Here is a 15,960-nt window from a genome sequence, read left to right on the forward strand (position 1 = left end):
AAATGTATATTTTAAAGGTGAATCATTCTAAAGGAAATGCTTCAGTATCCAATTCTAATGATTATAGCTTTAGTGGTGTAGTAAATCAGGTCAAGGTTGGCTCTTGGGTTTTTCTCATGTTTTAGTTTGTAACCTTTTCCTATATGTACAATCCAACATTTCTTATATTTTTAAATTTAGTTATGAAGTGATTTAGAATGTTCTTCCTCACAGTTTTGAGTTTTATTTTAGAGAAGAAATGAAATCCAACCATGTAACAGAGTATTTCTATCTATTTGGTTCATATAATCATGATGGAATGGGCCTTTTGACAATTGCATCAAGAAATTTAATCAGTACTATTATTCAATTTGACTTTGTCCCAGTGGAATTATAAATTTCTATCTGCATTTGCAGTGATTTGGAGGAAATGATCTTCAAAGTTATTTTGTTTTTGTTTTTTATTTGTTTTTTTTCTGTATCAGGCATGACACCCTAGATGTATTCTGAATGTACAATATCCTGTCAGACTAGCAGATAGCTAAGAACCTTTTTTTGCTTGGAATGGTGAGTTTTTAATTGGCAAAACAAGAAAAGAAGCAACAATTTTCAAGGAAGACAAGCAAGTTACTCATAATTTGTTTTAAAACATAAAATTAGTGTTGTAACAGAGTCTCTACATGTCCAAAAGTTAAATTCAATGCTTTCTATGATATGACATTCTTTTCTTGGTTTAGGACCATGAAATAATCTTTCTTGATTATTAAATAATCTTTTATTTAATTCAAAAAAACATTGCGGGCTAAGTGCTAAATAATTTGTCTAGTGCAGAGGTCAATATTAAGTTTTCTTTAAGTTATACAGTAAACAGTGACTATAAAAAAAGTTCCCAGCAAGTAAATGTAGGTGGCCTGTATAAAGGAAGTATTAAGCTTTGATCTAAATCACAAATGACTATAATAAATCAAAATATTATTATTTGGGGGGAAAGAAAAAAGAAAATGGATGAATGAAATTAATGCTTATGTTGTAATGCAAACCCCATCAGTTCAAGTGTAGACCACCTTTAAGGATTAATATTTACAAATTGTAAAACATTAAGACGAAAGAACTGCAATGAGTTAGGCAATGCTTCAACAACATGTTTTACAAACTTTTACAAACTCACAAATTGTCACGTCATTGCTATTTTTTTTTAATTCAGAAAACAAATTATAAAATTTTAAACAATGCAACAACCAAGTTTCAACTAACAATGAAAATAATCAATATTTCACATCACTTAATTTCATAAAATGCCTCCACTATGTTGGCACTCTGAACCCTAAGCTTGTTTCATGTTTTCAACAAAGCACTACAACACTGTCTATAAGGTAGTGTCATGAATTTAAACATTAAATATATGATATATGTTAAATATAGGATATATGATTAAATATATGACTCATTCTGGCATCTGAGATGATTCTTTGTTTGGAGAGTACCCTTGGTTTTGGTAAGATGGATGTAGGTGCCAAGGTTCTCTTGTGTTTGCTCGGTATGTATTTGGTGGTAGACAAATTAGTTAATTTCAGCTCATGGGCATGAAAACAGATTGTTAGTGTGTTTTCATCATCTGTGGCTTTATAGCGCTCTTGAAGCATTGCTGTCTCATTGGCCATATGCTTTGTTTGTGAGTTTTCTTCACTTTGGCTCACAGAGTTCTACTTTACAGCAATCTCATATGCTTGCTACTGATTACAACCAATCCTTTTCTAAGCATGAAAGCTTAGGCTGAACACTGTTGAATATAATTTGATGATAAACATCTTACGTCATTCTCACTGTATTTAAGTCTGTAGAGTTCATACATCCTTGAAATATTGTGTTGACTCAAGGTATTGCCTTTCTGTTCTGGTACAACAGGTATGTGACTCGACAACAGGAGAAGAACCGATGTGCCTTAACCTGCTCTTTCTGAATTTTTGGCATGCTTCACCCTTGCATCTGGTTTTGGCAAACAACCCATATGCTTTTCCTTCATGTGTGTTTGTGGATGATGGTTTCTAACTGATGTCAAGTATGCCCAAATAAAAAAGAACATACTTACAGATTTTCATTTTATCACCCTCTATGTTGAGTTAGTATGCTTTCTTTGTGGTTCATCACAGGTTTGTCTAGCTTTTGCTGCACAGTCTGCAGTTATGGTTATATAGTCACGTTTCCTGTCTGAAATCAACTGGAACGACTGTGTAAAGTATTTCTTTGCACATTTGTATTTACATGGTACAGTTCTCCAAATTTTCATTTGTTTGACTGTAACCTTTTTTATTTGCATAGTTGATCATGTTGTTTACCCTGCTGAATAAGCTTCTTGTGGCTAAATGTTTTCCATGTTGATGGATTGTTCATTTTTTTCTCCTATTATCCTATTCTATTCTGCTCCTCAATTTGTGAACTTGCAGGTGTGGCCCCTGGCCCCACTGTTCTGGCTGCAAGCTCCACAGGTGTGGCCCCTGGTATGTCAGATAAGACCCATGGCCACACTGCCCCTCTTTCTGTTGTCTCTACCTCGTCATCAGCCTGGAGAAAAAGAAGACATATTTTACCATTCTTACATAAATGTAACAATCTATCCCACATCTCAAAGCTCTATCAAACATCTCATAAAAGTATATTATGATGTACAGGTATTTAAATAGGCATGCAGTTAATTCAGAAAAGAACAAAAATGTATTATTTGTGGAAGAAGCTTGATACATATGTAAAGGCTAGCAGGAGTGTGTACATTAAGATGAGACTAGTGTAATTGCATTATGTGATTTTCACTATCAATATTTGATATATCATTTTCTCATTCAACTCCAAGTCACCTGCTCTCCCTGACCTGAACAAAAACATTTGACAGATTTTTTTTTTTTTTTTTTTTTTTTTAACTTTCTCTCCCTTTCTCTCTTTACCCTGAATGAACCAGCATGGACAAGAAAGAAATATCATTAGGAAAACAATTAGTAATGTTAAATATTATAATCCTTGTGAATTAAATCAATACAAGCGTGTTCTTGAGATATATACAGAGAATGTTGTCGTCCAATATAAATTCAAATCTGATGGAATTTTGGAAACATAAGTGCATTGATAGCAGATTCTGGCATAGTCATTACAGAGAACCACATTCCGATCTGGTTTACAACCTGAGGGTTCAAAGGGGAGAGGTGGAGCATTGCCAGATGGCAAATGGCCTCTCACCAAATCATAAAAAAAAAAAACATTTAATTCTGTTAATGTGAATGGCAGACAGGATGGCACTGGAATGATCCTGTTGATTATAGACTGACAGTCCCCATGGAGAGGGAGGGGGATAATAAGAAAACAACAAATCTTTAATCCAGCAGAAGAAAACTCTACTACAATAATTATTAGGATTAGGATTACTGTTTGCTCTTCAAAGAAACCTCCTTATCTGGTTTTTGGCAATAAATGAAGTAAAAAGTAGTAAAATGAGTAGTAAAAAGTGTAGTACAATTAGATTCTCTTAGATTAAAAAATGAAAAAAAAAATCGCTCATATAACTTTTGTTGACTAGAACATGAACACTCGTCTGTTTACCACTAGATGGCAGTAGGCCATACGGCAGAAGTAGAGTAGAAGAGGTTTGACATTCATAGTCGGCAGCAGCGAGCACCCTTTGTAAATCTTAAAATCTTAATATTATGTAACATAAGATATTTTATCATTTCACTCATTGTAACCATACGTGCGATTTACACACATAGGCATGTCAGGAATTGTTCATGTCAAGACGGGGTGGTTCCATAGAATCACGTGCTTTCTCTTTTCATTGGTAAATCAGTGGAGGGGTTGGTGCATCACGCATCTGCCTTGGATGACACAGGAAATACAGCAAAATCTATGCACTTTCTTCAAAAAGAAAACAGCAACCAGCATTGACCAGTGAATAATGTTTGCAGTTAGTAAAACTGAAAATCTGTATTTATAATCTTAGGGGATTGTATTAATATTTATTTGATTTGATTTGATTTTTTTTACATTTATTTAAAGGTAACTATAAAATGTTAAAGGTTTAGCTGCATTGTCAGGACGAGAACTGCTAAGATAATTTAGTGATATATTATTGCTAGCAGTGTGGCTAAAGCAACATTACATCTGTGCATTTAAACCACATAAAGGCTCAGAATAAGCCCTGAAAATAGTTCTGGCTTTCAAAATATGACTAAAGACATGTCCACCCATTATGTTTTACTGCCTCCAACCAAAACAGTCTAGAACTGGAGCTGTTAGGCAGGAACTCCCTCCATTAGTGGAAGAAGTGACAAGCCATCTCAGATAATTCTGGATACAAGTAAACGTCAGCTTTCGCCTCTCTGGCATTTCCCACCAATACAAAGGGCTCCACTCTTATTTCTCCCTCACCTGGCTGACTTTGTCATCCTGCACTCAACCTGCTGTATAGCCAGTGATTAGATAATCCATAACATAATTCTTAGCATGCATCTGGAGATTGTAAAAGAGCTCATGACCTGAGAGATCTTGAAAACTTAAAGCACGTTTTAAACAGCAGGATGTAATCTGTGAAGGAAATACTGCTATGGAAGCACTGTCACTCTTCACCCAGCACTTTCCACTTTGGGTTCTACATGAATGTGGTTTTACAACCTTATGCAGCCATTTGTTTTTTATGAGCAGTCTTCGACCTGATGCATCATAATGAGTCTGACAGTTACCTCAAATCTTTGAATCTCAGCATTGCTGGTAGACACACAGAGCTGCAGGCAAGAACACACCCCACCTACAGAATTCCAAGCAAGTCAATGCACCTCATCAAGGGCAGTCATGTCAGTGCACGCCCTCTCTCTCGTCACAAAAAAAATAATAAAAAATCTCTCTCTTTTACTCCCCCCACCCCTAGTGAAACAGATATACTCAGCCTCTTTTCAAAAAGGCACCACCACACTCACATCCCTTCATGAAGAAAATACAGGCTGTGCAAGAGTTTTGGCAATGCAGCCAAAGGAGACCTGACACTTGCCAGGCTGGAAACTAGGAAGTGAAGTGATGACAAAAGTGCTTAACAAACTAATTAAATTGTATAGCATGTACATTCTATTCTTATGTTTCTCTTTCTTTTTGTTTGCACGTTCTTCACCCATGGCAGCAGAGAGTTGGTAGGTAGTGTATTTCACAATCTTTCAGATGTTCAAGGGTTTGTAGAAAATGTGAACATATGTAGGTAAGAACTGAACAATTGGTTTTAAAATGTCATGGAGAAACTGGGATATAATTGCTTAGGCAAGAACAAGCAAGTACAAAAAGATGTCCAGGATTGTTTTCCTTATGAATTTTAGAGAGAAGATTCTGTCTAGAAGCTAGAGCAAGGATTATTTTACAATAAGATTCCATGCAGAATTTGGGAGGTGTCCTATTGAAATGTTATGATTAATAGTGGACTGAATGGAGCACTGCCTATAAAAACCTGTACCAGAAAGCTGCATAATTGCTTCCTTCTTATAAAGGTTTTTTTTTTTTTCCTCTCTAAATTACAACAGTTCCACCCTTATCACATGGCTTAAAGTTTTGCTGAACTGTTAAAACGACGTTCTCAGAACAAAACTGTCAACTGACAAAACTTTACCGAATAAATCTCTCTTTTTGCAAAAACATAAACAATATTCACCTATTTAGACAGTTTTTAAATCTGATTCAGCCTTTTTGCAAAACTCTAAAGACATTCTTACTGTCAAAACAACATTCTGCACTGTGGTGGAAAACACTACTTGTGATTTTTGAGTTTTCAGTGTGCAGGACACAGAGGTCTGCTGTAAATGTCTGTCAAAGTATTCATATGTATATGTACTTTCACAAATGTAAAGGCTATTTATGCATATTCAGTTCATATACTCTATAGAGTGAAACACAATTAGAAGGACAATGTTTGTTTATTTATGTATTTATTTTTGCATGAACAGTACTGCAACGCACATGCTATAATACATAGTATATGCCATAATACATAGATAACCAAAACCAAAAAGGCTTGTAACTCCTACATAAAAACTAAGGTGCACTTTGTCTCCTATTTGGGTCTGTCCACAAAGTCTAATTGACATCACGGGGGATGTCTTCTCTGGCCAGGCAGCTGGGGAAGTGCCATCTGGAGTGATGTATCCACCCCAGCATACTCCCTCATCAATGTCACCACAAGCTTGCTCCATCACCTCGAGAAGGGGTATTCAGTTCTGTAAGTTTAGTAATGTGTTATAGAGGATAGGTCTACTTACCTATTCTCATTTTGAAATGTCTGGGTTATACTTGCTTCAGTTTAGTGGCTCAGATTAGGCTAGGCTCATGCTGGACCACATGGTCAACCCATGCTGGACCACATAGTCAACCAAAGTGGCCCAGATCTCATCTGTGATGGATGCTTGTCCTCTTCCTCTTTGTCCACTATTGGCCTCCATTGCTGTGCAAACAAATATACGTAACCTGTGGCCTCTCTATAGGGTTCAGTCTCTGATTAATCAGAAGTGTTTTCATCTGTGAGGACTGGGTTCTTGATTAATTGGTATATGGATTTGGCATTTGCACAGTAGTGTTTTCCAAAACAAACATAGGGTTTGCAGAAGTAGGATGGCAGTAATGCCAGTGGGAGCATGCCCCAGGTTGATGAACCAACCCCTGCTGTGAGGGGGCAGTGTGAGGACCCATGATGAGGGACATGGGCATGGGTTTGATGGAAAGGCCAACTGTGTGCAGAGGGACATGTAGACAGTGTCATGCACATTTACAATATGAGGGAAATATTCTTCCACCTTCAAAGAAATTTACATCCATAGCAACTTATTATTATATCTGAATACAACTTGTGCAACTCAGAGTTAAGGGTCTTGCTCAGGGGCCCACAGGTGGCAACTTGGCAGTGGTGGGGCTTGAACTAGCAACCTTCTGATTACTAATCAATTACCTTAAACACTGAACTATCACAGCCCCAGTAAATCTGGGGACAAGCACAGGAGACACTTCCTGGAGGTGAAGGTAAAATGTGTATGGAAAAAGTGAAAAAAACAATTATCAATATGCAAGTAAGTGTAGATTTACTGTCCAGTTACACATCTTAGCATATACACTGTATAGTTTCTTAATCAGCACATATGTACAGACATAATGTATGCTGTTTCAATAAACTCATTTTGGTCTTTTTTCACTGTGTATATAGAGAATGTTAGAATCGCAGTGCATGGAGAGGCCCCATTCTTTACTGCAATTAAATTGTTATTCTAACATATCTAACATAACATAACTGGGTTTAATCTCACAATGAAAAGAAGAGTTCACAAAAAAGAAGAAGTTCACAATGAAAAGAAGAGTGCATTCACCAACAGCTATAGGGTTCACCAGCACCATGTTACATTAGGGCCATACAACAGTTCTGGACATTCTCTGGGATGTTTCACATAGAATTGAGTATAAGGTCCTGAGCAGGCAGAGCATCCTGTCAGTATAATTTGGGACACCATTTCACTGCGAGTTATACTGTGTATGACTATGTATGTGACGAATAAACCAAACTTGACAATATGAGCTTTCGCCTTGGAGTAAATAACCACCATTTCCTGAATGTTTGACTTCCACTGTCCTCTCCATTCCTGACCTTGATTAAAGCTCTTTTCTCAGCATGGTGTTGGAAAATTTATGAATGAAACCCAGACAATGGACTCAATGTTGTGATGACATGAGTGGATTCTTTTGATGGCTGGATTTGGCAGATTCTTTCCCTGTTGCCTAGCAAGGGAGAACACTGGCCCACAGGCATGATACTGAGGCTGAAATAATTAATTCAAAATTTTAACTGTGGAGAATTTTTCTTTTGGTAGATTAAGTTTTGTAGTTGGTTTGATGAAATTTATGTTAATAACTTCTCTTTTGCAGGTATTATTAATAATAATAATTATATATATATATATATATATATATATATATATATATATATATATATATATATATATATATATATATATATATATATATAGTGCTTCAAATTCCCATGTGTCCAAGAAGACTTGGTTGAGTTATATTTAGAGAAGTCATTGTGTCATGACCAGGTTTGTAGTACCCTGGCCATTCTTATTGTCTTAAACACCAACTTAAATTCATTAGCGGTAGGTAAATTCAATCCTGTCTCACCCTTCCAGTTGGAGGTCATATCTTTCATCCCGTCACTCCTAATTAGATCTTAGAAAAAAAAAATCTACTTGCTGAGTCAATGGTGTATAAACTCGTTGCCTCTAGATGGCGCTTAAATACAATAATGAGTACAGGTCATTTGCTCCATTTGCTCAGTAGTCTCTTCAGTAGATTCTTTCGTTGGATTCTGCACATGTAAATGGAAGAAAAAGGATAATTAAGTACAAGTATATTAAACCTTTTAATTCTTATTTAACACTGTAGACATGTGTGACTAAATTAACTTATTTTGCAGCTAACTCCAACTAAATTAACTTATTTTGTAGCTAACTCCGACTTGAAATTCTAATAATAGAGCCAGAACGCTCATATTCTAAATGCTACCAATAATCGTATATAACGAGTAATAATCAGCAGAAAGCATTTCTGCTTTCTCTCTATTATTAGTCATTATATACATTCATATATATGCTACATTCCAATGTGTGTGCCTCGTCCACTTCATTTAGACCTCAGAGGCGACTTTTCCAGACGTGGGACGTTTTTAGAAATACGAGGAGCTGAGCAGAATGTGTGTTCGGTAAATGTACCGTAAATAATCAATAAACAAAAGACACGAGTGTGCCCACCGTTTAATATTCGTTGAAAGTGAAAATAAAAACAGTTCTCTTAACAAATATGCTTACTATATAGTTACTATTTTATGTATTTTTGCCCATATTAAAATTTACTGGAATACGCCCAACCCAAAATGGCTTAGTTTAGTCATGACCTTTCTTGAATTTAGACTTAAATCTCATTATCTTGAAATTATGGTGGCGCGTAAAGTATCTTGCTCCTCCTCCACAAACGGGGGGGGGGGGCCTCCTCCCGGTAGTTCAAGTATAAAATATAACAGCCAGTGGCATATGTGACTGACTCACTCACACCCCATTGTAGGTACGCAGTGAGAGGGCAAATCTTCTTCAAGTTCGCTTCCTCGTGGAAAGACAAACATAAAAGCAAAATGGTGAGTAAAAACTTTCAAATATGAAAACTTTTTGTACATGATTACATTTTGCCTAAAATAAAAGTTATGAAGTAGGGTATTTCAGTTAGAATGTCCCTTTTCTATTTAAAGCGCGTGGGAATGTCAAGCATTTTCATGTTGACTACTAAATGTATAAATACTACAGCATGCGTTTTGTTTACCGTATGTAAATGATTATCACATCTGGTATCAATTTAATGCGTGTAATCCAGCGAAATCTCAGATGACTATTTTTATAAGGAGTAAAATGTCTACAGAAAAGTTACGTTGACATTGTGGCGCAACCCATAGCCAACTACGCCTCCCAGATCGAGGCAGGTCTTGCACAACGCGTGGCGTGTTCCTCGGCTTACAGCGCAGTTCCACGTATTTAAGAACTCGTGCAATCCAGCAGCCGTAGAACTGCCGAATTTCTCAGCGGAAATGTCGACGCGGCTAGGCGTCCATTTAGAACGTTCCATTATTGCAGGGGGGACTCTTGGGAACATTACATATGTAAACGTGAAATGTAAATATTAATGTATTTCGATATAAAGTTGTTGACATGCCTGCGCAGATGTAAGTATGTGTTCAAAATGCTACAGCACAACTTTTCTTTCAGAAGTTTCAGGCAGTGTGATTATAGGTTGCGTTTGTTAGCTTTGTAGGTTCCTGTTGTGCGCTCCTGGACCTTAAGGCCGTACGCGCTTGCAATGCGTACGTGCCAGCGTGTGGGGTTAAAAAAATATTATATTTCAAAAGATTTTAAGCGAATAACTCCACGAACTATCCCATTACCCTGCTCTAACATGATGTTACAGCATTGCACGCAGCGTAGACCAGTTCAAAATCCCCCACATAACAGTTTGTAATGTGTGTAGTATTTACAGAGTGTTTTTACAGAGACAGTACAGGTTGTTACCATATGTAGGTAGGGCTGTTTGAAAGGCAAATATTTAACTACTATCTCAAGGCTCATATTCTCAAACAGATGTCTCTTTTTTCATACCGTCATGCAGTGAAGAAAGCTGCTTCTTAGAAGTCACAGGGATGCTGAAGCTCGTTTTTTGTTTGTTTTTTGTTATTTGTTTGTTTTTTATTGTTATTTTGCACCTGAGCCTTCACAGAACCAAATACTTATGTTCAAAGTAGAGACTCTTAATTTATCAGAAATAGCTCTTGTGAGTTTCAGTAACATTGTCTGGGATAATGTATGTTAAAGGATTTTAAATTATTACTCATTACCTTTAAGGCAATGCATGGTGTAACTCCTGTGTATTTAGGTCAGATCCTTCATCTTTGTATCCCTCCACTTATGTCATTTGGCACAGAGCTATTAGCTGTTTGCAAATTTAGGTTTCTTCTGGGGGTGGTAGACCCTTTTGCTCTGTGGCTCCTAAAGTTTGGAATTCTCTGACTCCAAACTTTGTGGCTGCTCATCCATTTCTTCAGAACTGAACTGAAAACACATCTCTTTGCTTTGCACTACTCACCTGTCCTTACCTCCTAGCTGTTTTATGTCAAATCCATGTTTGGTTTTGATAACCTTCCTTCTTTGTTGTTCTTTCTAAGTGTGTCTTGTTTTGTCTTTGTTATACTGCATCAACTAACCCCTGCCTTTGGTATTGTTGTTTTTGGTATTATTTTTGCACTTTATTTTTCGTTTGGTTTGTTATTCTGGTGTTCTGTGAAGTGACTTTGAGCACTGGAAAGGCACTATATAATAAAATATTATTATTATTATTATTATTATTATTATTATTGTTATAAAGTTATCAAGATCTCTTCTTATGGGGTGATAAACTAATGACAGGTCCTCTGTAAAGCTGTGGAACATTCAGAGAAGAAAGCAGGTTTGTAATATCTTAACCCCCCATGGTAAAATAAATCATTAACCACCTGTAGTTTTTACCACATCAATAAGGTAAAGTCCTCTTATACTGAACAGTACCATAGACAATATTTCTATATATGCATAGCAGTAAGCACATAAATCTTGAACCTGAAAAAATGTGACTAGTCCACAGGGATATAGATTCACATGGATGCTTAACATTGGTGCAATTGTCACTGCAGAAGATTGGTGTATTCTTGGGATGGTGTGTAATCCACGGCCAATCGGAAATAAGAGCGGGGGGGGGGTTAAACATGGACAAGGACAACGGCCATGACGTGTCCTTATTTGCTGACCCCTTATTGCAGTATGACTCTAGGGGGTTGTGAACAAACATATCCCACAAGTGGGAAGCAAATTGTCATTGTGGGCTGTAAATCTCCCAGTCATGGGGTGTAAGTCTCCCAGTCAGGGGGTGTCAGTGAAGGGGCTATTGAGAGAATGCTCAATATCTTTTGATGTGCTGAAATTCAGTAACTTGTTAAACAGGGGGGGTGTGTGTGGGTGGGTGGGTGTGTGTGTGTGTATTCGAGACTGAGTGAGAATAAGGCATTAGTGAGTTGACTCCTGGGCTTAGAAGGGCGGGGTTTGTTTGGACGTGCTACTAGGGAAAGGGAGCAGTTATAGGGGCCCATAAATAGCTGCCTTAGTCTTCTGACCAGGCTGCCATGCCCAAACTAGGCATCACCATGTGCCTCAGTCATCACTTTCTCTAATGACAGACTGCTGGCAGCCATGGAGGGGGTTTAAAAAATAGTGAGCCGGCCAGTGGGAAGGGGACAATTTGGGTGAGAAGAGAAGCTGACAAAGAAACATACGAATGTGATGCTGGATTTTTTTTTTTTTCTGGGAGAGACACTCTTGCCACGATTAAACAGGCCACGTCCCCAAAGGGCCGACACAGATTCCGGTGCAGAGCTCAGACTATGACGTGCCGGAACGCTCAATAGCCTCTTTTCCAACTAGCCTGCGTGGCACATGCGTGTTTATGTGCACACGTTCACATCTTCACGGCATGTGAATCAGATGCTGGTAGAATGCAAACACATGGGACATACAGGTTTGCTGTGTTTAAAGGCAAATTTAAGGTCAGACTCTCAGATGAAGTGGAAGAAGTCCTCACACACTTCACCAGGCTTTAGAACAAACGTTTCTAGTACTGTAATTCAAATATAAACACAGAACCATTATAAACTCCATAATCAGCATTTCCTTTATGCTTTTTTATTTTTTTATTTTATTTTTTTTTTACAATTTTTATTATATAGGTAACAATATTTAGCCTATTATGTACATGCATTAAGAACTAACCTCTATTTTGCAAAAGCAAGACTTTTCAGGGAAGAAGAAAAGAGAAGTCTCCTCCTGCCTGTAGTTCCTTGCTGCCTCTCACTCCCTTGCTGCGTTTCTCAGGAGCACGCCATGGATTGCTAGCCAGGGCGTGGGTTCAGTGCATTTGCACAACCGCCTGTGGGAACCTCCATCAGCACTCTGGCCTCACAGCCTTGTGTAGGCTTGCTTGAGGCCAGGACACAGAGAGGGAGAGTGTTAAAGTGGAAATTTTCTCTTCACCTCCCACCCCCACCCCAGCCCTTTTTGGAATTTATCTCTTTACATGTTCCCCTGTGAAGAACATTTTAACATTTGAGACACACAAAAAGTTAAACATGGATGTGGGTGTGGGTTATGTACACAGGCAAAATGGTAGTCACTAGCAGATCAGTCTGGAAATGTGACACTCTTGAGATCACCTGGCAAGACCTTTCAGCAGCATTCTTTTTTGAAGCGATCATCTGTGACATGCTGTTTTATCTGTAAATTATCTGTAAGTGTTGTGGCATAGTAAGGAACTATATTGAAATGAAGAACAAAAGCTCACGGTGCAGTGGTGGCCAAACTAGTTAGAAGGGTGTGCATGCACCCTGGCCTCTCTTCATCTAACCTGTCACCTGTGTGTGTCAGTCATGCCTGCTCATGGCATGTTTTTACAACTTGTCTATTGAGAGCCAGTTTTGTTCACTTCTGCCCCCTGGTGATGAAAATAAAAAGCTGCTGGAAAAGCACAAAACACCCTGGTTAAATTCCATTTGAACTGGACAATGACCATTTGTTTAGCCCCACTTAAACAATGACCATCTTACAACTGCAGCCATATTTGCCCTTTTGCTAATCAATACGTCACTTGCCCTTCCTGTAGCGTGAATGTATCTCAGTCCATGTGGGCCAAGCTGGTGTTCAGATGGGTAACACGTGCTGGGAGCTGTACTGTCTGGAGCACGGCATCCAGCCAGACGGGCAGATGCCCAGCCAGAAGCCTATTGGTGGCCACGACGACTCGTTCACCACGTTCTTCAGTGAGACAGGTGCGGGCAAATATGTCCCGCGTGCGATCTTCGTAGACCTAGAGCCCACGGTCATTGGTAAGTCAAACCTTGTCTTGACCTGGAAAATATTTAAAGAACAGAAATTTAAACGTATGCTCTGTTTTCGCCAAACAGATGACGCTGTACCTCATTTTTGGGAGACAAATGGAGTTATACATGCATAGATGTATGCAGTGGCATACATATATCTTGTGTGTGTGTGTGTGTGTGTGTGTGTGTAAAATTTGTTGCCATGCTGACCAGGTGTTGGCCTATTTGATGACGTATTAAGATCAACTACCAAATTCTGTAAATGTAAAATGAACAGTATATGTGTCAGAGAGTGCTCTGACTCCATTGGTACTGTGGTCAGAATTTGGCTATTGATGAGGAAGTAGAAAATGGCTACATAAAGCAACAGAAGAACTAAAGTGTCTGTATGGTGTTCCTAACATACTGACTTCATTAAAGCGATGTGGGAGAGTACACTCGCATAACCCTGCCCTCATGTTTCAGATGAGGTGCGCACTGGTACCTACCGCCAGCTCTTCCACCCAGAACAGCTAATCTCAGGAAAGGAAGACGCAGCCAATAACTACGCCCGAGGCCACTACACCATCGGCAAGGAGATCATTGACTCTGTCCTTGACCGCATCCGCAAACTAGTAAGACAATAGAAGGCATTTGCTACAAGGGAATACTTCTAAAAGATGCTTAATAGCAATGAATGACAGAGGTTAATTATTGTTGTGCAAGTGAGGTTATGATACTTGATCCAGCCTTTAATTTATCTATGTTCCAATGTTAGTCATGCTAACAATTATAAAAAAAAAAAAAAAAAAAAAAAAAAAAAAAAAAGTTTAATGAGTGTTATTCTGATTCTGTGTCCACAAAAAAACTAAGAACTTTGAAAAATCTGATTGGGATTATTTTAATAAAGCAGAGATCAAGTCATGTATAAGGTGTCTTCAGCATGGTTGAATAATTGGAGAAAGTGAATAGCATTACAGATGTCCCCTTTTCTATGCAGGCTGACCAGTGCACAGGGCTACAGGGCTTCCTGGTCTTCCACAGCTTTGGTGGTGGCACAGGCTCAGGTTTCACCTCCCTCCTGATGGAGCGTCTCTCCGTTGACTTTGGCAAGAAGTCCAAGCTCGAGTTCGCCATCTACCCAGCGCCACAGGTCTCCACAGCTGTGGTGGAGCCCTACAACTCCATCCTGACCACACACACCACCCTGGAGCACTCTGACTGTGCCTTCATGGTAGATAACGAAGCTATCTATGACATCTGCCGTCGCAACTTGGACATTGAGCGGCCTTCCTACACTAACCTCAACAGGCTCATTAGCCAGATCGTGTCCTCCATCACGGCCTCACTGCGCTTCGATGGTGCACTCAACGTTGACCTGACAGAATTCCAGACCAATCTGGTGCCGTACCCACGCATCCACTTCCCTCTCGCCACATACGCACCCGTCATCTCTGCCGAGAAGGCCTATCATGAGCAGCTGTCCGTGGCTGAGATCACCAATTCCTGCTTCGAGCCCAGCAACCAGATGGTGAAGTGTGACCCACGCCATGGCAAGTACATGGCCTGCTGCCTGCTCTATCGTGGTGACGTCGTGCCGAAGGATGTCAACGTGGCCATCGCCGCCATCAAGACCAAGAGGAGCATCCAGTTTGTGGACTGGTGCCCTACTGGTTTCAAGGTGGGCATTAACTACCAGCCCCCAACCGTGGTTCCAGGTGGAGACCTAGCCAAGGTGCAAAGGGCTGTGTGCATGCTGAGCAACACGACGGCTATTGCAGAAGCCTGGGCCCGCCTGGATCACAAGTTTGACCTAATGTACGCCAAGCGTGCCTTCGTACACTGGTATGTGGGCGAGGGTATGGAGGAAGGTGAGTTCTCCGAGGCAAGAGAGGACATGGCGGCCCTGGAGAAAGACTACGAGGAGGTGGGCATCGACTCCTTCGAGGAAGAGGAAGAGGGTGAGGAGTACTAAGGAAGATGAGCAGTGCCTGGACAACGTCTGAGCCTATTACAATATATAAATTCTGGAAGACCAGTGCTTACACATTAAGCTATGAACCATCATCTCTTCCTGTCATTATTATCAAAAGAAGCACAAGGTGCAAGCTTTCAGCATCATCATAATACCTGAATGATGAGGATATTTCCTTATCTAATTATTTTATTTCCTGAATGTTGGTTGTTTGTCATTAGGACTGACTGCTTTTAATTTAATTTTTTTTTTTTTTCACCAAGTGTGCAAATAGCTGTCATATTGAAATAAAGCTTTTAATTCCATTTAACTGCTGGTTCGCATGCTCAATACATATTAAAGCATGTTGTTATTCCTATTTTGCTCTAAAACATTCAGTCCTAATTGTGTTGTAGTACATCATCGGCATTGCTATTATATACTAATTAAAAAAAAAAAGATCAAAGGAAAACAGCGAACAGAGGTGAGGACCTTATTCACTTATTCAAGGTAATTCAACGTGCAAGGTAATGAGGATAACTGATTTCTC

The 15,960-nt window shown here is 39.0% G+C and overlaps 1 protein-coding gene across 1 annotated transcript; it reads left to right on the forward strand.

Moving 5' to 3' along the window:
- The first annotated feature begins 9,061 nt into the window (after positions 1-9,061).
- On the forward strand, positions 9,062-15,741 carry tuba8l2 (tubulin, alpha 8 like 2). Its single transcript, XM_027012958.2, has 4 exons — positions 9,062-9,169; positions 13,261-13,483; positions 13,943-14,091; positions 14,457-15,741. The coding sequence occupies exons 1-4, from the start codon at positions 9,167-9,169 to the stop codon at positions 15,429-15,431; spliced, it is 1,350 nt and encodes a 449-aa protein (XP_026868759.1). The 5' UTR covers positions 9,062-9,166; the 3' UTR covers positions 15,432-15,741.
- The last annotated feature ends 219 nt before the right edge of the window (positions 15,742-15,960 follow it).

Source organism: Electrophorus electricus, chromosome 16 (assembly GCF_013358815.1).
Source record: "Electrophorus electricus isolate fEleEle1 chromosome 16, fEleEle1.pri, whole genome shotgun sequence".
Taxonomy (NCBI): domain Eukaryota; kingdom Metazoa; phylum Chordata; class Actinopteri; order Gymnotiformes; family Gymnotidae; genus Electrophorus; species Electrophorus electricus.

Bases quoted from the DNA above. Each gene is read 5' to 3' on its own strand.
- tuba8l2 (XM_027012958.2), top strand. The intron at 13,484-13,942 runs GTAAGTCAAACC...CTCATGTTTCAG, and splicing joins CCTAGAGCCCACGGTCATTG to ATGAGGTGCGCACTGGTACC. The intron at 14,092-14,456 runs GTAAGACAATAG...TTTTCTATGCAG, and splicing joins TTGACCGCATCCGCAAACTA to GCTGACCAGTGCACAGGGCT.